Source organism: Beta vulgaris, chromosome 2 (assembly GCF_026745355.1).
Source record: "Beta vulgaris subsp. vulgaris cultivar EL10 chromosome 2, EL10.2, whole genome shotgun sequence".
In the NCBI taxonomy this organism is placed as follows: domain Eukaryota; kingdom Viridiplantae; phylum Streptophyta; class Magnoliopsida; order Caryophyllales; family Amaranthaceae; genus Beta; species Beta vulgaris.
Window position 1 is genome coordinate 3,137,999 of NC_079203.1, and position 16,296 is coordinate 3,154,294.

At 34.2% G+C, this 16,296-nt stretch overlaps 1 protein-coding gene across 2 annotated transcripts; it reads left to right on the top strand.

Annotated features, from left to right (window-relative positions):
- Positions 1-7,989: 7,989 nt before the first annotated feature.
- LOC104887671 (uncharacterized) lies at positions 7,990-10,399 on the top strand. Of its 2 annotated transcripts, none has more exons than XM_010672361.3 (4): positions 7,990-8,143; positions 8,932-9,378; positions 9,647-9,773; positions 9,976-10,399. In XM_010672361.3, the coding sequence occupies exons 2-3, from the start codon at positions 8,963-8,965 to the stop codon at positions 9,735-9,737; spliced, it is 507 nt and encodes a 168-aa protein (XP_010670663.1). In that variant the 5' UTR covers positions 7,990-8,143; positions 8,932-8,962; the 3' UTR covers positions 9,738-9,773; positions 9,976-10,399. The 2 variants fall into 2 exon arrangements, with proteins under 2 accessions (XP_010670663.1, XP_010670662.1); XM_010672360.3 differs by having other exon boundaries at positions 9,647-9,769.
- The last annotated feature ends 5,897 nt before the right edge of the window (positions 10,400-16,296 follow it).

The following is a 16,296-nucleotide window of genomic DNA, read 5'->3' on the forward strand; positions in this document are numbered from 1 at the left end:
CCAGGAATTTACCGGTTGGAAGATATGTTTGGCAAACTGCTGAAGAACTGTTGGCACGCCAGCGTACTTAAAATGTACGATTTTTTCAGCAGATACCCCTGAGATTTTCAATACCGCAGGGGCACCTGGTGAATTTTTGAAAACACGAGGGTACAAGGTGAATATTGAGAAACCTTAAGGGTATCTGGTGAAATATTGATTGAGGCCACTCCTAGAGCGCTTCTTCTTTCCCTTACCAGCGGCAGACCCATCTACTTTTAGCCAACGTAGCTTACGGAAGAGGTTAAAGTTTCCGGGAATCTCTTAAACCTTACCGGCCAAGCATAGGCGATCAGATTTTGCCAGGATAATGGTTTTAACTGGGCAAGGCAGATGTCGAAGGCGTTCAAAAATAATAAAAGGGTCAAGAGGAAACCAGAGCTAAAAATCCAGTAGATGGGCATAAATGGCCACATGACCGGCATGAGAGTCGGTCAACAAGCTAACTTCCACAGCCGCCTTGCACCAGAAGTCGTGGGCCAGACATGTTTCGCACCACTTTCCATCTACCTCCTCAAAGGCAGGGTTTCCTTTCTCTATTATTGTAGGAAGGGACAGTGGATCTCGTCATCATCATCATCGTCTTCTAGGATCACTTTCGGTGGATCCTCCTCCTCATCACCCACCTCCAAGTCGGTGGAATCGCCACTTTCCATCATGGCACGCTCAACACTTAGGACATCATCAATATTGATGTCATCCTCCTCAGTAACCGCCTCCTCCTCACCGGCTTCGTTATAGACATATGCGCTTGCCGAGCCTTCCTTATCTATCGTTATTACCAGCCTCGAAGACGAAGCCTCAGCAGAGGGATGAGTTATGGTGACGTTGGCGACAGAGGGATGAGTTAACGGTTATGTTATCCCCACAAACCCTAACGACGGTTTAGGGAGAAGCATCTAAAATGGGGGATTTAGAGGTCGAAAATGCCGGTGAATGATCCCTAGATCTAGCCACTCTAACAGAGGTGCTACTGTCTTTACCGGACTTTGTTCTACACTCCTTAGCAATATCTATAGTTGGCGGATCCTCGCACCCCTTAGAAGATCCTAGACCAGCTGTAGAAGAGCTACCGGAGCAAAAGTCATTATAAGTTATAGAGGGGATACTTTCAGAGTTGTTTTGGGAATCCGAGCTATCAGACATGCTTGAAATTATAAAGTGTTGGAGAGGGAATTATGTATCTACCTGGAAAAAGAAGTTCAGGTGAAATGCACGAACCACTTCAAAGGGAACAGAGCATTGCAGGCTGGCAAAACCGGCAAGAAATCTCCTCAAAATGGTCGCTCCTGAACCAAAAAGAGATGACAAACAATTTGAAACCACTTTCGAGAAGTTTGGATGTAAATCAGGAAAGATATGAGCGAAGGAAAAATTCGGAAACTGAGAGAACTTTCGCCTGAGTACGAGTTCAAGTTATAGAAATAATGGGGGAAATGGGGGAAACTTTCTTTATGTTAGGCGATGAACGACTGAGATGGAAACAACCTCTCAACTGCCTTGACCAGACGATACCACGTGTCACCCCTGAAACCCCATCAATCAAACGGTTACCTGGGGGTTCTCAACGCATGACACAGATATCGAAATGTCTTTTCATCACCTGAATGCCTCCTATGTGTTCACACTTGCAGCGCTACGAAGATGCCGGCTCACACGGATTTAAAACCAGGCATGCCTGAAACAAGTCATACCTGGCTTGGGGTCTAGTTGTATGGGGGTATCTAAGTTCTATACCGGTCTACCTAAATCGCTATTGACCGTTATGGTCAACTTATGTGAGTTGATAACATTGACCTAGAATGAGTCAAACCTTGATACCGGCATCTATATCATGTCGACTATATTGGTATGGCTTAACGGTGTTCTATGCTTGGGTCATTCTCAAATGGGTATGGGTCTGATCCAGTACTTGGTTAATGAGCCTATGAGCCTAAAGATAAGTACTAAAAGAGGATAGAATTGTATTAAACCAATACGAACAGTGTCCTACCTTGCTTGGGACACTGCCGACTCGTATAGCTACCTCATGATTTGAGTCATAAGGTACGTTCAAATATATTAACAAACTCTACTTGAGATATACCGGTCATTACCCTTTACTGACTTAGAAATCGGAAGGATATTCCTCGGATCAACCCCCAAATTTAGTTTACGTGTTCTACCTTGTACGATAATTTACCCCAATAGTAATTATTACATACCAAAACATATATAATTCGCGAGACCCAAAATTCAAGCTATCCGAACAATATGCATGATTTACCATTTCCATGTCTTTCATATGAGTTAAAGAGCAAGGTTATGAAGCAAAGTGACAAGTAGGACCCACCGGTCACTAAGGTTTTTGCTCTTTTGTTTTTCGGCTAATGAGTGATATTAGGGGTTGCCTAGGAACCCTTTTGAATTGTATGGGACATATACATAAGCTTGAAGTACAAAAAGAGGAATATTCAAATTGGGGAGCACCACAATATCAAAAGAGATGTGACCCATATTTAGTTTTATATATTGAGATAAGAATATATAAAGAGTAGGGTCAGATTTAGTTTTCTAGAGAAATTTTTATTCTCTGAATATTCATTTTGTCTAGCCTTAAGTTTGTATCTTTAATTTTTCTTTCTTATCCAATATAATCCTCCATGAGGAAGCAAACTCTTAAGCCACTTAACTTGCGAGTGTATCTTTTCTTTTTAGTCTTTGAATCTTGGAGTCCATCATCGAGTTCCTTTCTATTATACATAAAGAGTCAAGGATCCAAACTCACTTGACTAGGTAGTTAAATTGATTGTGACTAGAGAAATTATTATTATTTTTATCTAATTTAATTCCAATTACATATCTTTCTCGACTATATAATATTGAAATTTTTTAAATCTTGCGTGAGATAATGTTAGCAAAAGTACCTCTAATACATATTGACATGTGTTAGTTTAGCTGATAATGTTTCGGAGGTGGTACTTATGCTCGATGATCAAATTATATCAGCATCCTCAGACACAGTCATATGTGATATGAAGTATCCTCCAAAATCTGCGCATTCTTTCGTGTACTATCCCCTACACGCTCAAGACCTCAGGAATCATTCTTAAGAACTCCAAAAGCTCCAACCTCAATTGTCTAAATTTGTCTCATACTCCCTCCGCCCCATAATATAGTGCTTGTTTCTTTTTTACATGGTCTTCAAGACGTAACTTTGACCTTTAATATCTTCAATTTTGTATTGATAAAAAAATATAAAAAGTTGATATTATGAAACTAGACATTGAGACGAATCTAACAAAATCCCACATGAATATGTTTTTTTATATATATAAATGAGAATATTCGGTCAAAGATTTTAAAGTTTGACCCACCAAAAATGAAATAGGCACTATATTATGGGACGGAGGGAGTAGTACTTAATCACATCAAATTTTTTGCTAAAATTAAATCTTTAAAGAAAATAGTAGAATCTAGACTTGGAATTAACTATGCAAAAACAAATGCTCATAATCCTCAAATCTTCTATGTGCTCCTTGGAGTACCTGGGATTAGGGATTTTCTCTCAATTATTTGCAAATTTTAGGTTTTGCTTATTTGAGTAAAATATATATGCAATAAATGTGTAATATAATGTACGTATTTTTACATGTAAACAAGACTAGGGAACTACTCTTTCCTTGCTCTATGACTATTAGCAAGATAGTGAGCTTTTGAAACCTCTGTCCTTGAACCTTAACACAACTTAAGAACTCTAATTGAGCTGCTAAAAGTTTGACCTCAGAGATTTAACTGGTTTGATTTATTTTTTTTTGCTTCATTTATGCTACCGAGAGTATCAATAACCTGATTAACTTATTTGCAATCTGATGTGTTTGCTAAGGCCTTGGAGAAGTTAATGTTTTCTTTGATGCCCTTTAGAATGGCATAAGCTTTTGTTTGAACTGGAAAAATAACAAATATTCTGGATGAACTACAATTAATATTTGTTAAGGAAAGATATGTATTTGTTAAGGCCTTCGTTCACCCATGCCGTTGCTGCGCTCCACTCCGATTTTTGAAAAATATTTCCATCACTTTCAACCAGTTCCCCTTCTGATTCTTCCCCTTGTGCAATAAGTTCAAGAAGTTTCATACCCAATCTGGAAGGGGAATGCAATTTCCATGAATAGGACGTATCCAATCTTGCACCAAAATATGTACTTGAGAGCACCTAGTTCTAGGTGATCCTAGATCACCTATAAATTTGTGCATAATCTTAGTTAAAATGCATCGTAAATAGCGCTTTAAGTAAGGGTGTTAAAAACAGACCAGATGTATGGGTACACTCGTATCCGGTCCACATCCAATCTATTATGATCCGACATAATTTTAGGGTTTCCCAACTAATACATTCCGATCTAGAATCAACCTATATACTCAAGCATATTAGAACCCAACCTAATCTTTTACCAACCCAAACTTAATATGAAATCAGTTAGATCTAACTACAATTAGATCCGAACACGAAAATCCAAACCCAATTAACATCTAACATAAAGTCAACACGAACCCAAGTAAACCCAAAAAAACCCATTTAGACCCAACCCATTGTGACCCAACCCATTACCAACCCGACATTATTAATCAAATATGTGTTGCTCATCATAATCTTTAGTTCATGTTTCTATATATACTTCTATATAAGATAGTAAAAAGTTGTTATTAATAAAATTTGTGGACATATTGGATAATATAAATATAGTTAACATTGATCAAGTTTATTAACTTGTTCATTTATGTATTTCTCGCGTTGTCGTGCACACAAATAAGCATGTAGCGATCCGAACTTCGATTGATATTGATAATGACTAGAAACGAACAGACTCAGACATATAATGGCCGAATCACTCCAACTCCACCCAAATCTGACTTGAGCTGGCTCAAGTCCTTTCGAATAGGACCTGAGCCGATCCAAGTCCATACGAATCCAACTTGATCCGCACAAACCCATTGTATTTAGAACCCAATTTATGCATATCCAAAACCGATTTGAGCCAAGCCGAAATGGTCCCACTCATACTAAACCTGCACCCGAGTATACGTTGGTCGGACTTGATCCAACCTAAGTGGCTCCGACCCAACCCACACTTAGTCCGAGAAAAGATTTGATCCGGTACGATCTGACCTAAACACATCCGACCCAACTCAGACTAAACTAGAACCACCTAATAACCCAGATTGACACCCCTACTATAAGAATTTAGTATTAGACCAAAAATTGAAGTATGGAAAAACATGGAATTTCAGGTTATCAACAAAATTAAAAGTTTAATTATTCTTTAGATAAAAGTATAGAATTTTCCTTATTTATATAAATTATATATGATTTGCTTCATGAGTAGCTCAACTAATTGTACACTGTGATCAAGAGGATTATACATTTGGTAACTTGTGAGCATCATACTTGGTCACGTGCCATCACGGGACACAAAACACTGGCTTGTTAAAAGCCATGCAAGAATTGCGTTGGTAGAGGCGAACTTTTGAATAGAGGATAGTGTACATAGTATATCGTCTCGTCCCAAAAAGAAAAAGGCATAGTAGATTGCAATGAAACATACGAGCTGTTAGACTGTAGTGTATGAGAAGAAGCTAAGGGGCAATTGTGTAACATTTTGTCTACAATAGTGTCCTTTTTTCCCCTTCCTTTTTTCCCTATCAATAAGCTTTATCAGAATTCAATTATCATTTCCCATCTTTGGAATCTTAACTCAATGCAATAATAATAGTGATATCCCTACTTTAATTATAAATTCAGTACTTCTACTTATATATAATAGAATATTAATAATAAAAATAAATGTTATTGTTAATGTTCTTAATTCTAAACATTAGAGTTTTATCTTAGTAGGGTTAATGTAAATAATAATAATAATAATAATAATAATAATAATAATAATAATAATAATTATTATTATTATTATTATTATTATTATTATTATTATTATTATTATTATTATTATTATTATTATTATTATTATTATTATTATTATTATTATTATTATTATTATTACTACTACTACTTCTACTATTTTTGTTGTTATTGGAGTATTATCCAAGGTAATACTACAAAATCTAAATAAAAGAACATATGCTAATAATCATACTATTAAACATAGATTAGAAACACATTTGATTTGATTTAAAATTATTTTTTTAAACCTACATTATGTCAATTTTAATTGCATATGTGTAGATACTTTTAGAAAAACTTCAAGTATTTCAGTTATCTTTGCCTTTTTACGGTTTCACTTAATCATTAATATTCTCAATTATATATAAATAAAAATTATAAATTTTTATTACATCACAACTACGTTTAATGTGATCATTTCATAGTTCAAGAATGCCAGCTCAAAAAAAATTGAAAAAGAACATTCTTTTCCCCATCTATCTGTCTCTAACATTCTCTTCTTCTAACTGCCCTAAATCTTCTCGAAAATCAAGGCTCTTATGTGTTCCTTTTCCCTTATCATATAAGCTTTATCAGAATTCAAAAATCATTTCCCATATTAGGAATCTAATCTTTTACGGCCCGTTTGGTAGTTGGTAATAAATGGTGGTAATGGGAATGAATTTGTGTGTAAATTTGTGAAAAATATCATTGTCCATTACCATGGTAATGCTAATTTATCCTAAAATGTCCACTTTCCTTCTTGAATTTTCATTCCCATCCAATACCACCTTGTAGGGTGGTAATGAGTGGTAATGAAAATTGCTTATCCTTGGAGACAAAAACACAAGTTTAGGGGTGAGATTGCTTGCCCATGGAGAAAAAATGCCTCCACATGGAGATTTTAAGGGTGCTTCCCTAATAAAATTACACTTAAAATTCATTCCCATTACCGCAATTTATTAACGACTACCAAACGGGCCGTTAGTAACATAGAAGTATATGTATACTCTTACACTTTTATTACGTTGGTATAAATTAAAATATTCTCACTTACCCCATTCCGTTACCCAAAAAGAAAATAAAAAATTACTTTCCTTCTTTAATTAGTTTCAACAAATCATAATTTCATGAGATGAGCCATATTAAGTTATAGAGTATATTGTTTTAGCAAAAATCTAGATGTGCTCGGACTTCGGAGTGGGAGATAGCTAGGGATATGTAGTGCTTCAAGTTTATTTCATCAAGCAAAGAGCGTGAGGCATAGTCGACATGGGAGAATGATAAACATATATATTGATATACAAGGCTGACAATAAAAAGTTAAAAGAAGAAACATTAAGTAATAACTAAACATTAATAATATCAACTAATGTGTAAATTGTTATGAATCTCTAAAGTAATGCAATTCGAGGAAATAGTTACTCTCTCGATTTCTTTTTTAGAATAATCTGTCTAGTTGGAATATTTTTAGGTACAAAGAAATGTCATTCTAGTAACGTACATCAAAAGGAAATATAGGAATAATACTATTTATTGTTAATATTAAGACCCATACAAATATTAGTGGTGGGAGAAAGTATAGAAAGGACGTTATCAATAATAACTTGTTTCTGAATAAAATAAAACAAATTGAAAAGAAATGTTGAATAATACATATGTTAGGTATTTCGTAGTTTGACGTATTTAAATATTTTCTCACTTTTTATACCATTATATATATATGCAGACATGCAGTTTTATATTATTGGTTCATATTATTAGCTTTAAACAGATTTTTTATTTGAAATAAAAAAAATAAAACACAAAATAATTAACATCAACAAATAAAATTTAGTGACACAAGTAATAAAACAAATAGGTGGGACAAATATTTTTTATTTTTCCATTTATAACTATTGCTCTAATTATTTTAATAATTTTACTAGTTTGGAAACTTTTGATGTGATGATTCCCTTGTTCAAGGAAGCCAGCTCAAGAATATGAAAAAGAACATTCTTTCTCCTCTTTCTCTCTCTTCTATTCAGCTGCCTCAAATCTTCTCGAAAATCGAGGAATTTCTGCATGTTATATAAACCATGCTTACCTCTTCACAAACCAAACTCATTCATTTTCCTTTCTTTTAAAAACCCAACTTCTTTCACCATTTTCTTAGCCAAACTACGACGTATCTCCTAACTCTCCAAGGTAAACTTTTATTTTTATTCTCTTATTTTTCTTTTATATTTTCCTCTCAACCCATTAATTTTATGTGTGCTAAGTTAGTGGATGCATGAACACAAGTTGGTGTTTTTTTTTTGTTGTTGATCCAAGTTGTTGGTTTTATTATATTTCTTTTGCTGCAAAATTTTGTCATATTCTAAAAATTGTTAAGGGAAAAATATTCTTCTTTTGTACCATAAAACAAGGGATGGTCTTTAAGTTACGGGGCATTGCAATATTCTTGCATGGTGGATTAGTGGTTTCTTTAGAAGCTAGCTCTTATGACAAGAGTGGAGTACTTACATGATTTTCCACTATTATTTGGAAAACAAAAAGAAGAAAAAGATAAAGAAAACAAAAAAACTCGGGAAAATTCTTTTTATAATTACTGTTTTTGTATGCTTGTTTTGTCCTAACATTTCCTAACATTTTCCACTATCAAAGAGTTCAAGATAAAGACATATGGGATAATATAATAATCTTCTTTTCCCCTTGGATTAGGGATAATACCTGATAATTTTGGAGACAATAAAGAAGATCTTTTGTTTATAAATATTGGCTTGTTAGACTATAGTAGTGTTACATAAAAGTCATTTTTAAAATCGAAACTCGTTTACATCGTTACTTAGTTAGTTACTTATTAGTTTACGAAACACTATATAGAGTGATTTTGACAAGATATATTCTATATACATATGTTATGTTAATTTTACGAGAGGGAGAAAATAATAAGAGTTTATATAATATTGACGTGTGTTCGTTTCCTTGAACAGGAGATAGTACTAACTACTAGTAGGGAAAAATATGAGTAGGCCAGGTGATTGGAATTGTAGGTCATGCAGCCACTTGAACTTCCAGAGGAGGGACTCCTGCCAGCGCTGTGGGGACATACGTCCTGACGGCCGAGGCGGCGGAGGTGGAGGAGGAGACTTTGGCAGTAGCTTTGGAGGGAGGTCAGGTGGGTCCCCCTTTGGTGGGGGTTTTGCAGGGCCCGATGTTAGGCCCGGTGATTGGTATTGTAGCATTGGCAACTGTGGGGCCCACAACTTTGCCAGCAGGTCTAGCTGCTTCAAGTGTGGGGCCTACAAAGAGGAAGCTGGCTGTGGTGATAGCATGGGCCGTTCACGTGGAGGATTTTCCTTTGGTGGCATTGGCGGTGGCGGTAGCGGTGCCGCTACCGGCCGCTCCGGCTGGAAATCCGGTGACTGGATTTGCACTAGGTAATGCAAGTCCTAGAACCCCATCCCTCTTTCAAATTCTACTAATATTTGTGCATATGCAATGCATGGTGTGATATGTTGTGTCCTTTACATTTTCGATGTTTTATCATCTATAAAAAAAATACAGAGGGAGTATTACTGATACTAATTCTAAAGCTTAATAATAAGCTATGATAAGCATTGCATATTGAATGTATAAGTTCATTATGATCGTAAAATGATACTATATGTTAATTTAACTTATATTATACATAATATTATGTTATAGGTCGGGTTGCAACGAGCATAACTTCGCTAGTAGGACTGAGTGCTTCAGATGCAGGGAACCAAGGGACTCCGGTAGCAACTCGGCTTATTAATCTCATCAATTCTCAAGTTGCCAAAATTTCGTGTAGGTACTTCTATTTCAATTGTGTATGTAATACTGATACCATTTACACATTGAACAAACATAAGAGAGCTGGAATTTTTATTTCGGAACCACTTTTATTTATTTATCTAGCTACCAATTTTTGAGCGGCAGCTAAAATAATTAATTTTGGAAGTGAATGTGCGTATATGATAATATCTCATATTGAATTCATTTTGTCCTTTTAGGTAATGCAATGCTAAAGGATGTACCATGCTGAACGAGGAATATCAAGTTAAACATAAGAGAGCTGAATTGAATCTTTGAAATTTTAATTTTCCACTAGATTTCCCCCTTTTCAATTTCATTATTAGGTGATATTTCAGATAATTCATGCTAAAAGCTAGAGATTTTAGAGAAGTACGTACTTCATGAGTTTATTATTAATTTTGTTACTTTTTGATGAGTTAGTATCGAATATCGATAATCAATTTAGCTAGTTATTTTGGTGGTCAAAGCTCATGCAAGTCACTTTAATTTGTCTCTTTTTCTTTTTCTTGATTTTCTTTTTTGATTTTTGTTTTTATTTGGTGAGAGGATCTCTCAGCCTTCATCTCTTTATGTAGTAGTTGATGTTCTACGATGCAATGAGAATTTTAATATTTAGTAATATTTACAAACTTGTCTTTTTTTTTTTTTTTTTGAATCTTCTATTATCGTAAATGTTGTTTTAATTATTTAGCATCAATTTCAAAGATGTATGATGTATCCCTCAATTCTCACAAGAATTCTTTTGCTTTTGCTTTATGGGAGTAAGCTTTGAATCATGACTTTAACAATCTACCCTGAACATCTCTGCAAAGCTGTTTAAAGCATATTTATGGACCACAATTGCCTCTTTTCTTTTCATGCAATGCATGTTATCTTTCAATTAGTAGGAACAACATTTTACGTAACTAGCTAAGGATAACGTACAATTGTAACGTGACATTCATTAATCAACTCAGATCCCTCAGGCCTCAAGAAGAGGCTTGAATTTAGCTTAGATCCCAGCTAACTCTACGGTATGGATATCAATGGCAATAGATTAGGTATGAGACGGATTCACTAGACGTAGAGCTTTTTTTAAAGTGGATTCAGACTCGCCTCAAATCCGATGAGTCTAAAAAAAATTCAAACCCTCCATAACGATTAATCAAATTAACGTATATAACTAAGTTAACACTCAACACAAACTTTTTTTTTTCAACACATAAACTAACTATTTAACAAATAATGAAGCAATAAATACTAACTATATATAAAAAAAAAAATCATATCTTACTTGCCCGAAAAAAATTTAATGAAAATATTAAAAATGCATCATATTAAAGATGTCTACATCAATTTCATATAGCTTTTTACACTTGAGAGTAAAGACTTAAGGTCATCTATTTTTCTCTTCGGAATTATTTTTTATAAATGGATTCATGTATCAGATATGAAATCATCAGAACCAAACCTAACCCATTATATTTTTAACCCAGATTCGATTCAGATCTGTTTGGTCTAATAATCAAGACCCAAATCCTTAAAAATGAATTAAGTCCAACAGGATATGGGTGAGGATCCAGACGACCCACTGACATAGCTAGATGAGGGAGGTAGTACATACTGTACTACATTCTTCTATTATTAGTATGTGGGTTTACGATGAGTAAAATAGTAATCCTTCCGTTTCATTTTAATCTACATACTTACACTTTTCACGCATGTCAATGCAAAACTTTGAGGACATATATCTTTAGTTTTGTATTTGTAAAAATTATAAAAAAGTACATAGTAATAAAATACATGTTATGATGAATCTAACAAGATCCTACATGACTATATTTTCATCCGCGTATAAATCACAAAAGATGGTCAAAGTAAAATTTGTGAATAGTGTAAAATATCAAAGTGTGTAGATTAAAATGAAACGGAGAGAGTAGCATTTAGGAAGGTTATTAGGCCGGTTATGATTGAATTCATTGAAATTGATATCAGATCCATTTTTAAGTGGAGTGGGATATTTTTGGATCTAATTTTGATTTTATATTTCGAATTCGAATTTTTTTTCTCTCAAGGTAGGTCAAAGTTGAGTCGAATTCAAATAATATTATTATCACTTAAGATCACAAAATTTTAAAGCTTTTGAAAAGTATAATTTTTCTTCACCTTTACTAGACGACATATAAGCAATTAAGTATGTATAAAACTTATATCTCTATTATATAAGTTAGGGAGAGCAATGGTATCTCCCTTGTAATTTACTTAATTGTCCTTTCACAACATAAATATTAGATTTCAAATTTTCAAACACATTTCTAATAGTTAATCAAAACCAATTTAATGCATAATCTTGCCAAAAAAAACAATTATTAAATCTCTTTAAACCCAATCACTCATATAAAAGTTCAATCACATAAACTTTCCAATAAAAAGGATTCAATCAAAAAGATACATAATCAAGAACTTACCAAACATTAATACCACAAACAATATTAAAAAAATACACGACATTCTTATTACATAGACAACTCAATTCAAACTCAAAATAATTTTCCCATAACACAATTACAAATACATACTCCAAAAAAAATCAATTCTCTTCATAGATTGGAGTTTCACGACATTCTCAAATTTATGGATACTTTACTGTTAATCAGGTACACATATCGTTATTTAAAATAAAAGTATATGTAAAGTTCTATGTTCAGTAAATCTTAAGAATTAATATATCTAAATTCATTAAAAAAATTAATATTAAAAATCACTTACAATCTTTGTTAGTTTCTTGCATTAGCGAATTAATACATCTAGATTCATCTAACTATTAATCTTTCACATTTTATGAGTAATCATAATTATAGTACGGATGGAGTAATATAATAACAAGTTTTAAAATTAGCACACACATCGCGTGCATATAAAACTAATAGTTATATATTTCATCCGACCCAAAATATAGTGCTTGTTTTCTAAGTTGGGTGTCCCATTGTATTATAGTTCTTGTTTCCAATTAAACAATATTTTCTTTTCCAAAATACCCTTATTGTCATAACTTTATTTTCAGTAAGTCTTTGTTATCCCATGAAAAACTGTACCCATATTTATGAAATTTGGAATCTTTGACCCTATTCCTAAATTTTGTCTTTCCTTTTCTCTCTCCTCTCGTATTGAATCCCTTAGTCTTATTTGGTTGGTTGATTTATTATTTTCAATGGAATTAATCATTTAAACCAAGTTTGTTTGGTGGAGATGGTGAGAAAATCACCTTGGTGACTTTGAGATAATAAGTTCGAACCCGCTACCTTCTTGTGTTTAGGATTAGGGTTTCTCTCATACTCCCTACTCTCAAGAGTTGACATATGTAGTTGGACTGGCTGACCTGCAAGAGGTTTTGATCCAGTAGGGTCCTTCTTTTTACCATGATAGTTATTTGACAGACCCTCCCCAAATAAAGTAATCATTCAAACCAAATGATTAAAAATTTCACACACCTAAATTATAGTAAAAAAACAAACAAATAAGCACTATATTTGGGACGAAGCAAGTCTTATTTTGGAGCTCTGCAACCATTAGCTTAGATTTTATCAAATACAAACCCCATGTTCAGTTTTATTTTTTATCAATAAGTATTCCCATATTCAAGTCGGCAAGATCATTTTGATCAATATTTCCAACATATTATTATTTCCCTGAAGGTTGAGGCCATGTATTCATATACAATAATATTAACGTTTAGTCAATGTATATTAAACAAGATGAGAAAACTTACTCCTTAAGACAATATGTTTACTCACCAAAACTCCGAAAGTGGTCATCTGAACAAACTCTATACTACACTTGCAAAAAACCTAACAATGATTAACATCATGCATGGCATATTAAACTTACAATAAACTTCACATAGGATTCCAAAACTTTTAGGGCAGTTGCTTTTATCTGGTTCCCTTCTCTGACCTCTTAAGAAATATCTTTAACTACTTAAGTTACTGGTCAAAAAGGACACCAAAACATTGATTAGTTGTTGTTACTACCCTCCATTACATGACTTTTAGTAAGATTCTTGTCTACCTTTGAGCTTTCTTTATGTTGCTTCATGTGCTATATATATTGACGTTTGTAGTTTTAAGACTATCTCACGATATCATGTCAACTGGGGTCCAATTTTGTTTTTGATAGAGGGGGCTACTTAGCTCTAAGCTAAGGTACGTATAGCAACGTTAAAGTGGCTTTGCATAACTTTGAGTCTTTTATTACATGTTTTTAAAACGGACATCATTATTTTGTATTGTATTGATTCTTTTAAAATTTGTTTTTCTAATACGAATTACTACATTAAAAGACATTTCTTATAAAAATTCTTGATTTAACCATGTTGATCGCATCCGAATTTCCAAAACTTCGATGATGATGGTCTTGAGCTTCAACATGGACAAATATAATAAAAATGAGAAGACGTAAGCTAACTTAAATGAAGAACTTCCATGATGATTATATCATAAGAGGTCCACAAAAACAAAAGTGATTAAAAACAATCAAATGTAAATGATATATAAGTATATAGTACTGGGGACACGTCTGAAATCTAAATTGCAATGAGATAAGACAGTGATAGACTACCTTAACTTTAATCATGAGTATGAAATGCGAATTAAGGCCCACAAATGCAACCAAGGCAAGGTTGTTTGAATTCAGTGGATTTATTTGTTGTTATTAATTTACACTGTGATGGTCAAAATGGGTAACAAAAACTAGGTAGCTTTTGCTCTCATCTTTATATGTAAAGGAAAAGAAAATGGCTAATCCTTTTCAAGAGTTTTATTGCTCTCTTCTTTTTCTTTACAAAGCCAAAACAAAACAACGTCTAAATTTGCTTGGTGGGCCGTGTTTGACCCATATATGATAGTATTATGCATTGCTTCCTGTTGTTGTCAATGCGCATATGCGCGCGCTAGCTTAATGCTTTGCCTACTTGAGGGCCTTGCTTTTAAGCTTTCGAGAAAGCCAATTAATTCTTTTCAAGTTACTTTAGGTTGTGCTAAGAATTTAGACCTGTCAAATAAGACTATAATAGAATGGATGGAAAAACAAAATAGAGAGGATCCTAATGTGTTAAATAGTTTAGTTTGTATCCTGTGATGTATGTTCGATTCTTGCTTGTATCCTGTGAATTGTGATGTATGTACGAACTTAAGAAATTAACCTTTCGCCATTTCGATATATGTAATCAAAGTATCCTGTGATGTATGTTGAAGCAATATGAAATATAGCTATAGATTTACTAATTAAACATCTGACCTTTGTCATAGGCTTTATCGATGCATCAATCTTTAGTGGATTGGAGTATTAGATATTAGATTGGGTGTTTGTATTTCGATGTAGCTCCTCTAGATGACGGCAAATTACTTTTTTATTTTTTGACATTGGTTAAATTTGCATAAAAGAAACAAATAAACCCGTAGGGATCATTAATGCTAGCACCACTTAATAGCTTTGGCGAATCCTTGACTTAACTGTAGGGCACATGATTCCACCTATAACTCCACCATTAGTATGATATATAGTGTCCGCTTTGGGCCTAGCCCACACGGATATGTTTTTGGGCTCCTTTTCAAACGGCTTCACACCAATATAGTTGGTGAACTCCTATAAACTAGGTATTAACTCACTCTTATCTCTCCGATGTGGGACTTGTGATGTATACCCAACAATCCTCCCCTTAGACCAAGGACCACAAGCTTCCCTCCAGCGGTAATCCGTCTAATCATTTTGTACCGCCGCCAACCCGCGAAACACACTACCCGACCACCACAATATAAGGAAGACTTTTGACACAAGGCATCAAGTACAAATTTCCTATGGCGAAGTCACATGGAGAGTCTCCACACCTTCTTAGATCTTTGCACCATGCCTCCATGCTATACATGCAACCAACATGTTTTCGTTCCATGCTTATAGGTTGCACCCTTAATATATTTCTGTTTTAGAACCGCATGTCCATGCATTAGCTGAGTCACCCACCTTTGAGAACCATATAGAATACCACCAAAGACTTGCACCCACGTACTAGAGCAACACCACTTTGCACCTTGCGTGCTCCACCAAGCTAACCATGCTGGTCTACCATTGTATGCACGTTCTCCCAGCTGAACCATTGACTTTGGTACCATTTTTAAGACCCACAAGTCCACCTACAACTCTACCATTAGTATGATATTGTACGCTTTGGGCCTAGCCTGCACATATTTGTTTTTGGGCTCCTTTCGAAAAGGCCTCATACTAATGTACGTAGTTGGTGAACTCTTATAAATTAGGTAACTCATTCTTATCTCTCCAATGTGGGACTTGACTATCATTAGATTAAGAGCAGATCAACCTAACATGTTTTTCTTAATATGAAAATAAAGATCCAATGAAAGTGGAGCATTACTTCTCTGCTTGGATACTACTTGAGCTTGTGTATCCTTTTCTTGAGCATTCTTTTGGAACTGTAGTTGGGCATGACATCGATTCGTCCAATCGATCTTCTTGGCGTTACTAAC

Coding starts and splice junctions, on each gene's coding strand:
- LOC104887671 (XM_010672361.3), top strand. CDS start 8,963: ATGAGTAGGCCAGGTGATTGGAATTGTAGGTCATGCAGCCACTTGAAC. Junction 9,379..9,646: donor GGTGACTGGATTTGCACTAG/GTAATGCAAGTC, acceptor ATTATGTTATAG/GTCGGGTTGCAACGAGCATA.